We start from the raw sequence: 16,695 nt of genomic DNA on the forward strand, positions 1-16,695 counted from the left end.
CTTTTCATTTGCTAGGTGAGCCAGCTGAGATTTGTGTTTCTAGTTATATCACATTTAGTTCAACATGTGGAATCCATTTTTCACTTTCTGGAAGGGTATTGACTCTTTTATGGCACTAGGATATCATTTAATGATAAAGAAGAGTAAGTTCCTACTAGACTAGATGAGTGAATAAACCAGAGGAGATGATTTAAATCTACCGGACCAGGAGGACTTCATCTTTGCACCCCTGGCTGGACTAGTGCCTTGTCTTTATGTTCGCATGGTTTCCTCGGCACATCTTTATTGCAGCACTTATCGTATGTTGAATATATGTGTTTAGAAGTTTGTTTCTCCCATTTGGCATGAGCTACTTGAAGACAGGAGTATTATCTTCTTCATCTAACACAGTTTCTGTCACACAGTATGCAATCTGTGTTTATCGAACTAAATATAAAAAACGATACACACCATTGCTGCATGTATATGTCACAGTAAAAAGGCCAATTAAAATAAAAGATTACATCTTTTATATTTCTCTGGAATTGATTTCAAATTGTTCTTTAAAATTATGAAAGACACTGCATTTTGTAGAAAAGATAAATTAAAAAATATGCTGAAAACCAGTAAGAGTTATATAATGTAATTGGTCATTCCAGCTATATCACAGGCATGCTATTATTTTTTTAAATGGCATACTTTTATAACCGCCATCTTTCCTAGTGTGTAAGTTGTTCCCTTTTTGTAAATTAAATGCTTAGAGAGATATTTAACTCAGCATTCTTCATTCATTCATTCATGTAGTCAACAAAAACTATTCTTGGTTTTGTGCACTAAGAGATAACACAGTAATGTATAACACATCAATTTTTCCCACAAAGAGCTTATAATACAAAGTAAAGATGAGAAATATACAGGGGTAAGTATGCCATTTGGGAGAAAGGGTTTAGCTAATCATTATTAAAGCACCTGACATATGTTAATCTCATTTACTTCTCGTAACACTCCTATGAGATCAGTACCACTATTATTTCCATTTTATAGATGAGAAGGCGAGACTGTACTGAAGTAACTTAGGGAAGGTCACACAACTAGTAAATGGTAGAGACAGGATTCAAACCTGGTTACCTAACTCCCGGGTATTTACTGTTATGTATACTTCCTCCCACCAAGCGAGGAGAAGAAAAAATTTCTATAGTCACAGAACTGTAATGATTTCCAGTCTTTGCTGGGCACTGGGGGCACAAGGTGTAGCAGGGACTGGACAAGGCAGTGGCATTTGGAGTGAGCTGTGATAGCTAGGTAGGAGCTGGAGAGATGTATATGTGGGGGAAGAGTGTTGTAAGCAGGGAGAAGCGTGAACAAACAGACAGATGCAGGGGATGAACAAGAGTACGTAAGACTGGTCAGCAATTAGGATGTGCAAAGGGGAGCAGTGGGAGATGAAACAGAAAAAACACACGAAGCCTTGAATGTCAGACTTTTTAGGTTAAGGAACCGAAGATGAAAGCTCAGGTATTACAGTATGAAGTAGTGGTGTTTATCCTTTTTTGTGCTCACACATCTCTTGGAGAAGATGATTAAATATATGGCCCCTTCCTAGAAAAATTCACATTTGAACATTTGTCCATCCTAACTGTATAACAAATGAAGTATTTATATTTTGGGGAAAATTAAATTTGGTTATTTATTTTGATATCTTCCTCTATCTAAAGATTTTTCTGCCTCTGCATTTATTATTATCTCTTTTTCTCCAGAAAATATATTTTTCCTCCTGTTCAAGTCAGGTACTCACTCTCCCTGGCTTTCCGTCCCCTCCTTTAGCTACTCTCTGACCTTGTACTCCCCTCCTCTGTTCAGCTCCTAGACTTCAGTGCCTATCTCTTAGTCCCTCACTCCTTTGGCTTCCCCCTCAGCCTCAGCCCAGGTGTTAGGGAAGCACATGTCAATATGCTGAAGGTTTGGAAAAGTCCTTCCATCAATTTAAATAACAAAATCTGTGTCATATTTTATTTTTAAACCCAGAATTTTCCAAACACATTTAACTATACTTTTTCCCTGTAGAATATTTCAAAATAATTGTTTTCCAAGGGGTATCAGGTTGAAAAATACTGAGCAAGAGTTCCTTGATTTCCAGGGCATGCTACAGACATAACTTGTTTTACTGCACTTTGCAGAGTGTGTTTTTTTTTTACAAATCGAAGCTTTGTGGCAACCCTGTGCCCACAAACTCTATGGGTGCCATTTTTCCAACAGCATTTGCTCACTTCAAGTCTCTGTGTCACATTTTGGCAATTCTCATAACATTTAAAACTTTTTCACTATCATATTTGTTATGGTGATGTGTAATCACTGATCCTTGACACTACTACTGTCATTATTTTGGGGTACCATGAACCCCACCCATAGAAGGCTGAGAACTTAACTGATAGACGTTGTGTGTGATCTGGTTGTTCCACTGATCAGCCTGTTCCCCTGTTTCTCTGCCACTCCTGGAGCCTCTCTATTCCCTAAGACACAATATTGAAATTAGGTCAATTAATAAACCAACACTGGCCTCTAAGGGTTCAAGCGAAAGGAAGAGTCACATGTCTCTCACTTGAAATCCAAAGCTAGAAATGATTAAGCTTAGTGAGGAAGGCATGTTGAAAAGCAAGACAGGCCAAGAGTTAGGCTTCTTGCACCAAAGAGTTAGCCACGTTGTGAATGCAAATGAAAAGTTCTTAAAGGAAATTATAGGTGCTATCCCAGTGAACAAACACATGAAAGATAAGAAAGGGAAACGACCTTGTTGCTGATATGGAGAAAGTTTTAGTGGTCTGGATAGAAGATCACACCAGCCACAACTTTCCCTTAAGCCAAACCTAATCCAGAACAACACCCTAACTCTATTCAATTCTCTGAAGGCTGAGCGAGGTGAGGAAGCTGCAGAAGAAAAGTTTGAAGCTAGCAGCGGTTGGTTCATGAGGTTTAAGGAAAGAAGCCATTTCCATAACACAGAAGTGCAAGATGAAGCAGCAAGTGCTGATGGAAGACCGCAGCAAGTTATGCAGAAGATCTAGCCAAGGTAACTAATGAAGGTGGCCACGCTACACAACAGATTTACAATGTAGATGAAACAGCCTTCTACTGGAAGAAGATGCCAAGTCGGACCTTCATAGCCGGAGAGAAGTCAATGCCTGGCTTCAAAGCCTCAAAGGACAGGCTGACTCTCTTTTTAGTGGCTAATGCAGTTGGTGTTTTAGGTTGAAGCCAATGCTCATTTGCCATTCACAAAATCCCTTAAGAATTATGCTAAATCTATTCTGCCTGTGCTTTATAAAATACACTAACAAAGCGTGGATGACAGCACATCTGTTGACAACATGGTTTACTGAATATTTTAAGCCCACTGTTGAACCTACTGCTCAGAAAGAAAGATTCCTTTCAAATTATTACTGTTCATTGACTATGCACCTGGTCACCCAAGAGCTCTGCTGGAGATGGACGAGGTGACTCATGTTGTTTTCATGCCTATTAACACAACATCCATTCTGCAGCCTGTGGATCAAGGAGTCATTTTTACTTTCAAGTCTTATTCTATTTATGAAATGAATTTCATAAGGCTATAGTTGCCATAGATAGTGATTCCCCTGATGGATCTGGGCAAAATAAATGGAAAATCTTCTGGAAAGGATTCACCATACTAGATGCCATTAAGAACATTTGTGATTCATGGGAAGAGGTCAAAATGTCAACACTAACAGGCATTTGGCAGAGGTTGATTCTAACCCTCATGGATGACTTTGAGTGGTTCCAGACTTCAGTGGAGAAGTAACTGTGGATGTAGTGGAAATGACAAGGAACTAGAATTAGAGGCAGAGCCTCAAGATGTGACTGAATGGCTGCAATCTCATGATAAAACTTGAATGGTTGAGGAGTTGCTTCTTTTGGATGAGCAATGAAAGGGGTTTCTTGAGATGGAAACTACTCCTGGTGAAGATGCTGTCAAGACTGTTGAAATGACAACAAAGGATTAAAAACGGTACATAAACTTAGTTGATAAAGCAGTGGAAGGGCCTGAGAGGACTAAGCCCAATTTGAAAGAAGTTCTACTGTGGGTAAATGCTATCAAACACCATTGCCTGCTATAAAGAAATCGTTTGTGAAAGGATATCTTTTTAGGATATTGTCACAGCCACTCCCGCCTTTGGCAACCACTACCCTGATCAATCAGTAGCCAGCAACATCGAGGCAAGACCCTCCACCAGCAAAAAGATTACAACTTGCTGAAGGCTCAGATGATGTTAGCATTTTTAGTAATAAAGTATTTTTAAATTAAGAAATGTACATTTTTTAGACATAATGCTATTACACACTTAATAGACTACACTATAGTATAAACATAACATTCTATGCACTGGGAAAACAAAAAATTTGTGTGACTTGACTCACTGCAATACTTTTGTTGTTGAGGTGGTCTGGAACTGAACCCGCAGTATATCCGAGGTGTGCCTGTAATTCTCTCTTGTTCTTTTACTGCCTGACTTCCATCTTGGTACCCCGAGGAGCTCTCCTTCACTGGCCAATTAAACCTTGTTCTGCAGGAGATTTGACTTTTGCCTACTGATCTTTCCTTTCTATTTTGTCCATTTCCTTGGGTGATCTCAGAGGTTTGAATTATGAACTCCATGCCCAACTTGGCTCTCAAATTTCAAAACTTTATATCCATTTGAACAATCTGGATACCCAACAGTCCAAGCTGACTTCATTCCTGTCTCCCCTAAAGCCCAGCATCTTCACGTTATCAAACATGTTTAACAGCTTCTACATCATTTCTTCTCCCAGGTTAGACTCTCCTCATTCTTACTTCTCACAACCAGGGAATCATCCTGGTCCTTCACATTGTATCTCCTAAGTGTGTCTGAAGTTGCCCCCTTCTCCTTCCTGCCACCACCAATTCAGTTCAGGCTCCCATCACCTCTGATTTGGTCAACCACAGCCTCTTGCCTCAAGTCTGGGCATTCTAAAACCATAATCTGAACATTGGGTGAATAATTTGTTTAAAAATATAAACTGGATCTTTTCATTGCCATACTTAAAAATCCTTCAACTCACTGTACTTTTCAGGATAAAATATAGGCTCCTCATGGCACAGAACACTCCCTAATAACACTGTCAGTCTCAACCGTAGAGATCTTCTGCCTCATGCTTCTACCTGAATAATTCAGAACTACTGTAGTTTCACGCAGAAGGTGGTATTTTAGCATCTGATGTTTACCATTGTCTGTAACAACTCCAAATCTTTCTAAATATTTTTACTTATGATTCCAGACTCAAGACAGGAAACACCCATTCTAGGAAGGCTTTCCAGAACCCACATGGTGTATTTTGTGCTATCATGGCTTACTTTGTATATCTAGGATTTTTTTTTTTCTTTTCATTATCTGTTCTCCATCCAGATTATAAACGCCTTAAAAGCAGGAACTTTAAGCATGTGTCTTTTTACTCCAAGTACCCACCTTAACATCTTGCATATAGCAGATATTCAACATTTGCATTTGTTTTGCTTGAATAACCACATCCAGTCTGAGTCAAGCTGGGATCTGGCAGCAGAGAATAAGGACCCAACAGGTCCTTCCAGTTCTTATCTTTATTGTGTGATGAATTTTGACATTTTCTATTTGAATCTTTTCTCTTTTATTTCATTTACAAATAATGCTGGTCATAATCCAAGTAACTGATATGCTAACCCTCCAATGGGTTACAATTTAGAATTTAAAAAAACCAAACATGATGTAGTGGAATGAACAAGGGCTTTTGGAGAAAGACAAGTGGGTTCACATCTTGGCTCATATCTTCGTTATGTGATTATGAATAAATAGCCCAATGTCTGACCTTAAGTTTCCACATCTTAGAATAAAGTATAATACCTAATTCATTGAGTTGTAAAGTTATCAGTCTGCAGAACTGTTTTCTGTCAATAAATATGGATTATATCTCCTGGCTTCATCTGCCCATCCAGACTTATCTCTTTACTACGTGTATAGTCAATTCCCCACCCCCACCCCAAAAACTAGCTGGTGAATGAGGACTTATCCTCACAACCCGATCTTTGATCCAAGAATTTTTTTTTTTAAGTTTTCTGTGATATTGGGTTCTTAGTACTCCTGTTTTAGATACAAATTGAACTGAAATAGTACTGCAACTCTATTTAGCTGCTTCATCTGTTAGTAACTTAAAATGAAGGAAAAACATCAACAGAACTTTTGAACAAAAAACACACAAGACATTACAATCAGTCATCTTCTGATCAATAAAACATTTTATCTGGAAAGAAGATAATTTAAAAATATTCAGACAGCAAACTCAGTCTGACTCTCTCTTCTTTTTAGCTGATAAAAAGTTCTAGATCTGTACCTACTGGACGGATGATTTGAACTGATGAAGCAGATTCTACTTGAATAACTGCTTAAAAAATGGATTTCCCTCTAAAAACTTGCCCTTAGTGCTGTTTGTTTAAGTACCTTCTGCAGTTTCTGGGCTCTGTAGCACTGAGCCATTGAAACAAAATAATTAAATAAAAAAATATTTTCGACATGCAGAGACTTATTTGCCTTTCTGTATAGCACTGCTCTAAATGTAGTGGCAAAAATCAGCTTTTCCGCTAGTTGTGAAAGAGTGCCGAAGTCTCTGAGAGGGGCCACCAGAGCTCCCGGCGGGGAAGCGGTGATGCCAGGATGCATCCTCACCCCTCCCTCTTCTCTAAGTTGCTGACACCCACAGTTTGGCACCGGGAAAACAGTTTTGTTATCTCACATTTTTTTTCCTCCAAGTATGACAAATGAGGTGACCCATACATTTTCCATAGGTGATTAATATCCTTCCTCATCCATGTACTTTTTAAAAAAACACGGCATATGAAAATTTAGCTCCCTACAAGAGGAGAGAGATGGTCTATTAATAAGTGAGTCGGGCTGTTCACTGTCCTTATTTTTCAAGTTGGTAGTAAGTATAACTATAAATCTTTAGAGGGATTACTTTGTGAGAAACTTTCTGTACAGAGAAAAAAGTGAAAACTAAAAATGGGTTTCAACTAGAACATTTATTAGAAAGAATCAACCTCATCATTGTGGTCTGTGAAAGATTTGCAGTATAACAAAGAATGGCTTATTCTTAAAATAAAAAAGATGTAAGAACATTATGTATGATTTGAATCATGGTTGATGTCTAATAAACAAGACTAGAATTATGCCCTTTTATTATATTCTAAATTTACAAAGGTTGGTTAGCAGGGATGTTGCGATACTTAAAAGTATCTTAACGTTTCTACAGACTACAGAATCCTTGGTTGGAGGGGAAATACATTTTTGGAAATACAGAAAGATGGATACAGTAAGATATTTGCAGACTCTAAAATGGTCTTGTAGACATTGTAAAAATAATGAAGATATGCTAAAAAGGCTAAATATTTATGGTGAAGCTTTTATTGATTTTCAAACTCTTCAACTGAATTAAAAAATTAAGGTAGAAATTTAAATATTTTAGCTTTTGTAAGAAGTGGGCATGTGCTAATGTTGTCTCTAAGAGCTTTGTGAATTTTGTTTTTGAAGCTGTACATGAACCCTTTGAGTATACTATTTATGACTGCAAAGCAACTTCCTAATTCAAAGAGAGAGAAAAAAGACTTATAAAGGCTCATAAGGCTTTTTCAACATCAAATAGCTTTTACTAAACAACATTTTGATGAGTTAAGTGTGAGTGAGTCAGGGACATATGGATTAAATTTCCCTTAAAATACACATGGGTTTAAAAATTAAGGGGAAAATCCTGAGCAAAATGCATTTCAGAGAATCCAGAATGCTTAGATATTTCCCCCTAAATACTAATATCAGGTTGAGGCCAGTCTACTCAGACTTTGTAATTAAAGGCATAAATGTGGAGGAGTCTTTAAAAAAAAAAAGCTAGATTCGCCAGGAATAGTATATTCATTAACCATATTAGAATTGCGTTGTATGGAATAGTTAGGCTTAACTTAAGCAGACATGATCTGAATCAGAGTTTATCTGCATCTATGAAACACTGACTGTGGTCGCTTCTACAGAATTTATTCTTTTATTCCTTTAAACAATTACAATAAATATTTTCTGTGCTTTTGGCTCATATTCTTTTTTCTTTTGAAAATAACCCATTTCTCTGAAAACCTTAGCTTTTAGAATTCTGCTGTTCTTTTAATTTCATTATAATTTCCTAGACTCTTGAGTTCTCCCTTCTTGTATGCTCCATATATTGCTTTATCCTCCTTTCTTAGCTGTTTTTAGGTAACATTCACTCTCTATACAAACAACTTTGCCTCTGGTATACGAACATTCTAAGTAAGAACATTTAAAAGACTAAATTAAGTGATCATCTTAATTGTCTGCTTTCATTTATTAGGGTAGACATGTTTTCTGCCATAATTTCCTGGTTATCTGAGTTACTGAGAGGTAGTGTTAGCAGAGCTAATCCTCCTGATGACTTTTTTTTTTCTATCAGTCTCTGAATCCTAGAGTTCTATATATTCACTAAGTATTCAATATATGTTAATGAGTAAGTAAATGACTATGTGAAATGCAGTCAAACAGAGATTTAGGGAGGTAGGAATGGTCAACCTTGAAAAAATTCTAAGCAAATGGGTGCGGGCGTCAACTGTACAGTGACAGATGTAACTAGAACTGTGGAGGTGATCACTTCGTAGTGTGTACAGATGTTGAATTATAATGCTGTACACCTGAAATTTACATAATTTCAAAAAATTCTAAGCAACAATTTCCTTCCCTGCCCCCATCATTTGCTACCTGCCTTCACTTTGGATTGGTAGAACAAAGACTGTACAAAATGCAAACAATTTGACCAGTTAACAGCAAGAAAAACAGTCTTCAAAATCATGTCCTCTAAACATCAGAGAAAGTGCACCTGGGAACTATGATGAGCATTAAAGGTGAGTCACAAAGGGAAGGAGACTGTCATTTAGGAGAACCTCCCGTTCAGTAGATTCTGCTTCTCGTGGTAGACCTTCTCCTTATTTCTATATTTTTCTCATTCTTAAATTCACATAATGCATTTCTTCAAAGTTTCAGATTCTTTACTTCGATTAGAGTGTGCATGTCTGTGTAAAGGACTGTAAACCTACCACTTTGAAAAACCTACACACAAAAAATCAAAATCTTATATTCTAATAGTTTTTCCCCTTGTTGCCAGTTTCCTATACTAATAAATCTTTTTAAAATATTCAAAATAAGATTATAATCCATTGGTTATAGGACATCTTTTCCACATGATAGAGAAAAAAAATTTTTTTTGGATCAAGAGTCACAGTGGTATCTCAACTCTAAATATGGGAACCTTAAAAGATATTTAGTTAAAATGACACAACTAGTGCAAGTTGGAATGAGACAAAGATTAGCTAACTTTAGGTGTTCTTACCATGGAAACGTTGAGTGATGAGTAATTATTTGAATAATTCAATCATTATGAACAGATGATCTGATAATTCAAGCACCCCAATACTTAATTTCAATAGGTCAAAAGATGTTTTGTTTTGTTTTGTCTCCTGGTTTTGGTATAAATTAACTAGATAATTATCTCAGCTCTCCAGTTCACTTTACCTACATGAACTTTTCCAATGGGAACGTTTTAAGGGCAAGTAATTGTGTTAGAAGATTTCTTCATGGTTCAAAGTTATATGGGATGTGCTTGCTAGCCTTAGGAATTTACAGTCTAAAAGGAGAGAGAAAACATACAGAAAAGCATCTACAATACAAGGCTTTATGTGGCAAGTGACTTAAGAATGATACAGTTAAAATTTTATAGGGCGGCTATAATAAAACAGATAGAAAATAACCAGCGTTGCGAAGGATGCAGAGAAACTGGACCCTCACATGCTGCTGCTGAGAATGTAAAATAATCCAGCCACTTTGGAAAACAGTCTAGCAGTTCCTCAAAAAGTTAAAAATAGAGTAACTATTTGACCCAGCAATTCCTGCCTAGGTATATACTCAAGAGAAAAAAAAATATGTTCACATAAAATGTTGTATATGAATGTTCATAGCCACATTAATTATTAATTATAATAGACAAAAGGGAGAAACAAACGAAATGCCCATCAACATCTGAATAGAGAAACCACAGTGAATGGATAAGCAAAATATGGTACATTCATTAAATGGAATATTATTTGCTATAAAAAGACATACATGCTACAATATGAATGAACCTTGAAAACATTATGCTAACTAAAGGGAGTCACAAATGACTACACATTATATGATTCTATTAATATAAACTGTCCAGAATAGGCAAATCTGTTGAAACGTAAAGTAGGCTAGTGGTCCTCTAGGGCTGTGGAGGGAGGATGGAAAATCTGGGGGGAACAGCCAAAGGGTGTGAGATTTCTTCTGGGGGGTGATGAAATGTTCTAAAATTGTGGTGACAGTTGCATAACTCTGTGAAGATACTAAAAATCATTAAACTGTGCACTTCAAATGGGTCAACTGTATGGTATTCAATTATATGTCAGTTAAGTTGTTACCAGAAAAGTGTTATGGGGTAATAAGACTGGCCAGTGAGTATTTCATAAAGTATTTTAAACAGGTAGAAAACACGGGTAGAGGATGAGATGAGGGAAACAAGGGAGGAGGATAACAGAGATGTGGAAGGATATTTCAAGGAAAATCAGAAGGTTGGGCGTTGGCGGTGTGGGCTTGTAGAAAATCTTTTATCTGACATTAAAAATTCAGGTGGATTGTTGGTGATAACAGCTTATATATACATAAAACATTTGTTTACAATTTACAGAACTGATAAAGCATGAAGGACCATCTTAATCAATATTAACTTAGAATTCCCTAAATTATCAAAATTACTAGCATTTAAAGTGAAGAAAAAAGGAATCTTTACGAATTCTGATTCTATCACGTAAATATTTCTATTGTCACTCAGTGTATGTGACAGAACTACCTCTCTAAAAGAAATGAAATACATTTCATTAGTGGGACACACGTCTTTCATCAATTGAATTAACTCATTCACTTGTCAATTCACATAAATTTGAGTTAATTTCAAAATTTTAGTCAATTATTTGAAGAGACAATTTGCCAAGCAAAATTGCAAATTAAAATAAATAACTGAGATTTTAGATCAAAATCAGTTGAATTACACTAATTAATTTTAATGTTTTAAGTAACAATATTATTAGTAAACTGGTATTTTTAGTTACATGTGAAATCTTAGACGCTAATTCACTGCGGTCAACCATTACAAAATAAAAAAAGCAATTAAACTGAATTAAGTTAGGTGTTATCAATATAATAATTACTTGATTGGCATAGTTCTATATTATAATCATATTAGCCATTTGTTATAATACATAATCAATTGAGTAATTAATAATCACACACAGTTAACTTGCCTCTTGAGACGAACAGCTTGGGAAGAAAAGGAACTAAAAGTGAAACAGAAAATTGTATGACATTTAAAGTTGCAGAACTTGGTGGAACATTTTATCTTTATTAAAACTAGAAAGCTACAAAGAAAATGGAGAAAACACGAGAAACGGCCAATATTTAAATATAATTGTGTGAAAAAATATTCTATCAGAATTTAACTTACCAGATGATTTGGGGGAACACATACATAAAACTAAAATTAATTATTATGCTTATTCATAGGCTTGCAAGTATAGTATAGTGGAGCCAGTGTAAAAATTGAGTTATAAACTGAAGATGTTGTTTTTACATCATTTTAGAGGAATTTTTAAGTATATACACGTATTTATTTAAAGATACTATTTGGTATAGTTTAGTACAAGCCATATACTATGTATTTTTAAGGAAGTCTTTTACATACTTCTTAATCTTACTCAAGCTCCTTAAATCTCTCTTGGCCTCTATATCTTCATTTGTAAAATTAAGGTAACAGCAGTATCCACCTCACAGGGCTGCGGTAAATATTAAATAGGCTGCTGCACATGAAGCCCTCGGAACACTGTGGATCCTAGAGAGGCACAATGGCTGTTGTTCCTCTTTCTCTTCTTTCTCTAAACAGAAACTGATCCTAAGAAAGACACTATTACTTTACAAATTTTATTTTCTGAGACAGAGATAGCAATTATTTGGACAAGAATTTGTTAGAGCAACAAAAAAGTTATACATGAATGTGCTCTAAAACTTTATTAAAAGCTGATTTTTTTAAACCTAAGAACACTGGCTGGTAATTAACTCACACAATTTTTTTTATGTGACACTGTCACTATCCTGACAGTCTAGATTAATAAACAGACTTCAGCATTTACAAAATGACTCTATTAGATACCTTCATATTATGTAGACTATTTCTGTGATCTCTACTTCTCCCGCTAGAAAACGCCCACCCCCTACTTCTTTTCTGCTGTACTCCAAGGCCAGGGTCACGTTTGCGCACTGCTGATTTAGAAATGAACACTGCAGACTAATATTTCAGGACACTTTGTAAGATTTTTCAGACATGAGAATTCCACAAAAGGAGTGTGAGTTAAGACCAGGTAGAGAGGAAAAGGAGCAAATCTGCTCAAAGAAAAATCTGTGTAAAAGACAGAAGTTGGAGGAGTACTGATAGAGTGAATTGATTAAGAGCAGCACAATTCGATTCCTAAACGATTTATTCCAAGCATACTTTCATTGTTCTTTAAATATTTTAACTTAATGTTATTTTGAGAATTTTGCCTATTAACATAAATTAATATGAATAATTACTCTAGCTATCATTGTAAGAGAGAAATACAAAGAAGGTACTTATCTTTATCAGATTTTGCCTCTGGTATTACTGGACAGATCTTATTACAATAAACTCCAAGACACTAGTCAAACTCGATCAACTAATTAATTTCCTTTAGTGGAAATTACAGACCAGAGATTCTAAACTAAATTGTATAATTATTGGACATAACTGTTAGGATATGTGAATTGAGGAAAGGCAAAACGTAATCTAAAAAGGCCAGGAATTATGTTTGTGAATTTCCTCTAGTTCTTTAGGATCAAGAATAAGACCAGAAAAAGAGAAAACAGTCTGTGGCAAAAAGAAACAATGAACTTCATTTGTCTACACTGCCAAATAGCCTCAGATAAAAATCTCTGAACTATTAAAACAAACCACAAAAACAACAAAACCGAAACTTGAATATTTACTTAGCAATTTGAGGCAAACATTTGTTCATAGATATAAGATTAGTTTTAAATAGGAAAAATAGATTTTACGATACAGTAATGCTAATAACATTGGCATATCCAGGAACCTGTGTTAGAATAAGCTTATTAAACATTTTCTAGGAGAGGGAGGATAATGTGCCATCTCTAGTTTACAGTTTACAATAACAACTAGTCATTGGTAAAATGACAGACTTCTAACTGGTAGAAATATCGTTGGAGGCTTTCCAAAAGAATGCCAGGTAATTTTCAGCACACTTCTGGAAACAGGAGTGCTATTTTGTAAACAGAATAATGAACAGAAGTCCACTTCTATAATGCCATCTGCTAACTCTAAAGCAGGAGTTTTTAACCTGAGATCAAGGATATGATTCCACAGACTGGTTTCCAGGGGTCCGTGAACCCTCTGATATTATGTACAAAACTGTACGTGCACCTTCTGGAAAAAATCTGCTTTCATCAGATTCTCAAAAGTGGTTTAAAAATCAAAAATGGTTATGGGCCAAAATTCTAAGATATCTATATCCCATCTGGCCACTGCAGATGCTGCTCTGAATTGACCACAGACGAGCACCAGGACAAAGTGGAAACTGAGAGTGGGCAGGTGAAAGAATGTCTCCTGACACTGGGGATTAGCAGCGTGCAGAGAGAGAAGAAAACCAGGAATTGGGAGGGACGTTCCCAAGAGTGACAGCAGGAAGGAAATGGTTAATTCAATGGTCGCCTGGCTGAAGTGGCTATTTTTCATAGCTGTCAACATGTTAAAGTCACATGTAAGTCTACTACCCTGCCCACCCCCCTCAGTTATTTAGGCAGTTAAATGGGAACAATTTATGCTAACCATTATTTCTCCTGTATTAAAAAGTTGCTCTTCATTACACAAAAAAGTAGATATTATTCATTCATTGTTAGTTTGATATGTATTTTCATCTTTTCAATACTAGAAATGAGATAAAGTCAATTATTACTGTTCACAGGATTGAGCATTGTTCCAACCACTGGCACAAGCTTATTTATCAGAAGATAGATTTTAAATTTGGTAACTTTTTGTGCATTTATCAGTTACAACAAATAGAAAATATTTAAAAACTTACCTGCAAGATTGTCGATTTCTTTCTCTTGGAGCAGACTGACTGCATCGTCATCTCCTTCCAGCATAAGTTCTGTCTCTGCATTCTGATTCACTATTGCCTGACTTCGGAACGTTTTCTTTGACTTTACTACATCTTCTTCAGTGCCTAATCACAATCAAAATATAATAGCTTAGGTCACTGTGATTGTTTTGCTTTCAGTGAATATCAGAAGAAAAATCTATTGCTTTCTTATAAATATAAGCTGCATTTACATATTACTTTCAAGTTTAGAACATTTTTACCTTCTTTATCTTGTTTGGTCTAAATAACTCTGTGAGAAAGGCAAGGGGTATAATCACCTATCCTTATGTTACAGATGAGGAAACAGGCTGAGAAAGCAACATGCCTTATTGGGGAACCTAAGACTTGGCTAGCAGTAGACAAAGAACTCTGTAACCCATGTCTTGGGACTCTTAGACCACTGCAATTTCTACCCAAAACCTGCACTTCATCACAAACTTGGTTTTCTGATCCACAAAGTTATACACTTTAACACAATTATACTTCAGTGTGAATTAGATAATCAGCTGATCAGATCATTTTTGAAAGTAGGTAAGTATGAAGAAAACAAGAAAACATTCACATTTCTGCAGCCCTGGTGCCTGGTACCAGCGGGTGTGCCACCAACCCTTGCTGAACTGAAGTTCAAGTCTACCCACCCTGGGTTCCTGTCTCTGATTTCTTAAGCTGGGTGTGCTCTTTCCCTTATGCTTCCACCACATCTCACGAGTCCTGCTACTAGAGAAGTTGTAGGTGTTATCCCTGTCTGTGTGCTTGTTATCTCTGCATGGCCGGGAAGCTCCTTCCTTGATGACTAGCAACATCTTTCTGCCTTTGTATTCCTGGTTCTTAGCGTACTGCCTGGCACAGAGCAAGTCCCCATAAATACTGACTAAATGAATAAACTGAGACATGAAAGTTACCTCTGGATATCCCTTAACCTGAAGATCCCAGGATAGCTCAGAATTTCTTGGTGATTTACCTTCAGTTTGAGGGTAAACTGAAGAATCTATGTATTCACACAAAAAGGAACTTGGGTCTTTACATGAAATAGTCAATAAAGCCCTTTATGCATGAGTCAGTCTAATAAAGCAAGTTTTTTTTTTCTCATATCACAACCATGTGCTGCTTTGTCTTCCAAAAAAAAAAAAAAAGGTTTACACTACCCTTGTGTTATTAAAATTAGAATCTACCAATAAAGAAAATGAATTCAAAGGAATGTAAGCTCTCAAATGTATATTAAGTTTTCAATTTTATCCCCTCTAGTTTTAAAGCAGTAAAACAATTATGTCTTTAAAAGATGTATAGTAAACAAATCCCTATCAACACAATGAACTTACTGTCCATGTTGCAGTGTTACCAGTTAGCAGCTCAGTAAACTTCCTGATTTTATGGTACCGCACCAAACATTTATCTAAATTAAAGTGTACGAGATCCAAAGGTGCTTTTCAATCACAATATCCTTTATGAATTAGAGTTTCATTTATCAAAATTACAGGCAAAAAGAGGTAAGGTCTCAAAGGGCTGTCTCATTACAAGGCTTATAAACACTGTCCTTAGAAAGAATTGGTTTAACACCCAACAAATCACAATCTGATTGGGAAGAGAATTTATTTGAGATCATCTATCTTCAGAAGACATGTTGGACTGAGTGCACTTCTTGGCCTTTTTAGCCATTCATCAAGAAATTAACAAGCGAGTACCACAAACCACCAGAACACATTAGACTTGAAAATGTGAATTATGTGTAAAGCTGGACAGGATAGACATATATGCTTATTTTCTAAGAAAACATTAAAATGCCATAAAATTTGAAAGGTTTCAGAATAAAGTAATTCTATAAAATTATAGATTAATGAAGCCAAATCTAAAATTACACTTACATTATTTTCCACATCATGTTACAAATAACAATACAGGAAAGCATCCTATACATATTAGATTTCCTTAAGCAACAAGGACCTACTATATAGCCCAGGAAACTATATTGAATAGTTTGTAATAACCTATAATGAAAAAGAATATGAAAAATAATATATATGGGTATAAATGAATCACTATGCTATACTCCAGAAACTAACACAAAACTGTAAATCAACTATACTTTAATAAAAAAAATGTAAAAAATAGATTTCTTAGTAAGTATGCTTGAAGCTCTGTATGTGGAAATGTTACCTAGTATAGAAAATTGCCTTACATGAACCTTTTATATAAAGCTTCTCTTTTATAATATTTCTCTTAATAAATAAGGATCCATGTAAAACAAAGTATGTTTTAAAAGTGAACTAACAAAAAAAGTGAAGTAACAAGAAAACTAAAGTGCTTCTAATTTTAGTACTGTTACTATACCTTAGCATTATTACTACCATAATTATTATTATTAT

At 35.6% G+C, this 16,695-nt stretch overlaps 1 protein-coding gene across 11 annotated transcripts in view; it reads right to left on the minus strand.

Moving 5' to 3' along the window:
• The window catches only part of NBEA (neurobeachin), a 536,625-nt gene that overhangs the window by 182,697 nt on the left and 337,233 nt on the right, over positions 1–16,695 (minus strand). For 6 of the 11 annotated variants that reach the window (XM_032496310.1, XM_032496314.1, XM_032496313.1 and 3 more), the window contains 2 exons: positions 14,273–14,416; positions 11,408–11,440 (listed from right to left, as the gene is read on the minus strand). In XM_032496310.1, coding sequence (XP_032352201.1) covers positions 11,408–11,440; positions 14,273–14,416 — 177 coding nt within the window. The remainder of the gene's footprint in view (positions 1–11,407; positions 11,441–14,272; positions 14,417–16,695) is intronic. The other 5 variants (XM_032496317.1, XM_032496318.1, XM_032496315.1 and 2 more) reach the window with 1 other exon arrangement.

Source organism: Camelus ferus, chromosome 14 (genome assembly GCF_009834535.1).
Source record: "Camelus ferus isolate YT-003-E chromosome 14, BCGSAC_Cfer_1.0, whole genome shotgun sequence".
NCBI classification, from domain to species: domain Eukaryota; kingdom Metazoa; phylum Chordata; class Mammalia; order Artiodactyla; family Camelidae; genus Camelus; species Camelus ferus.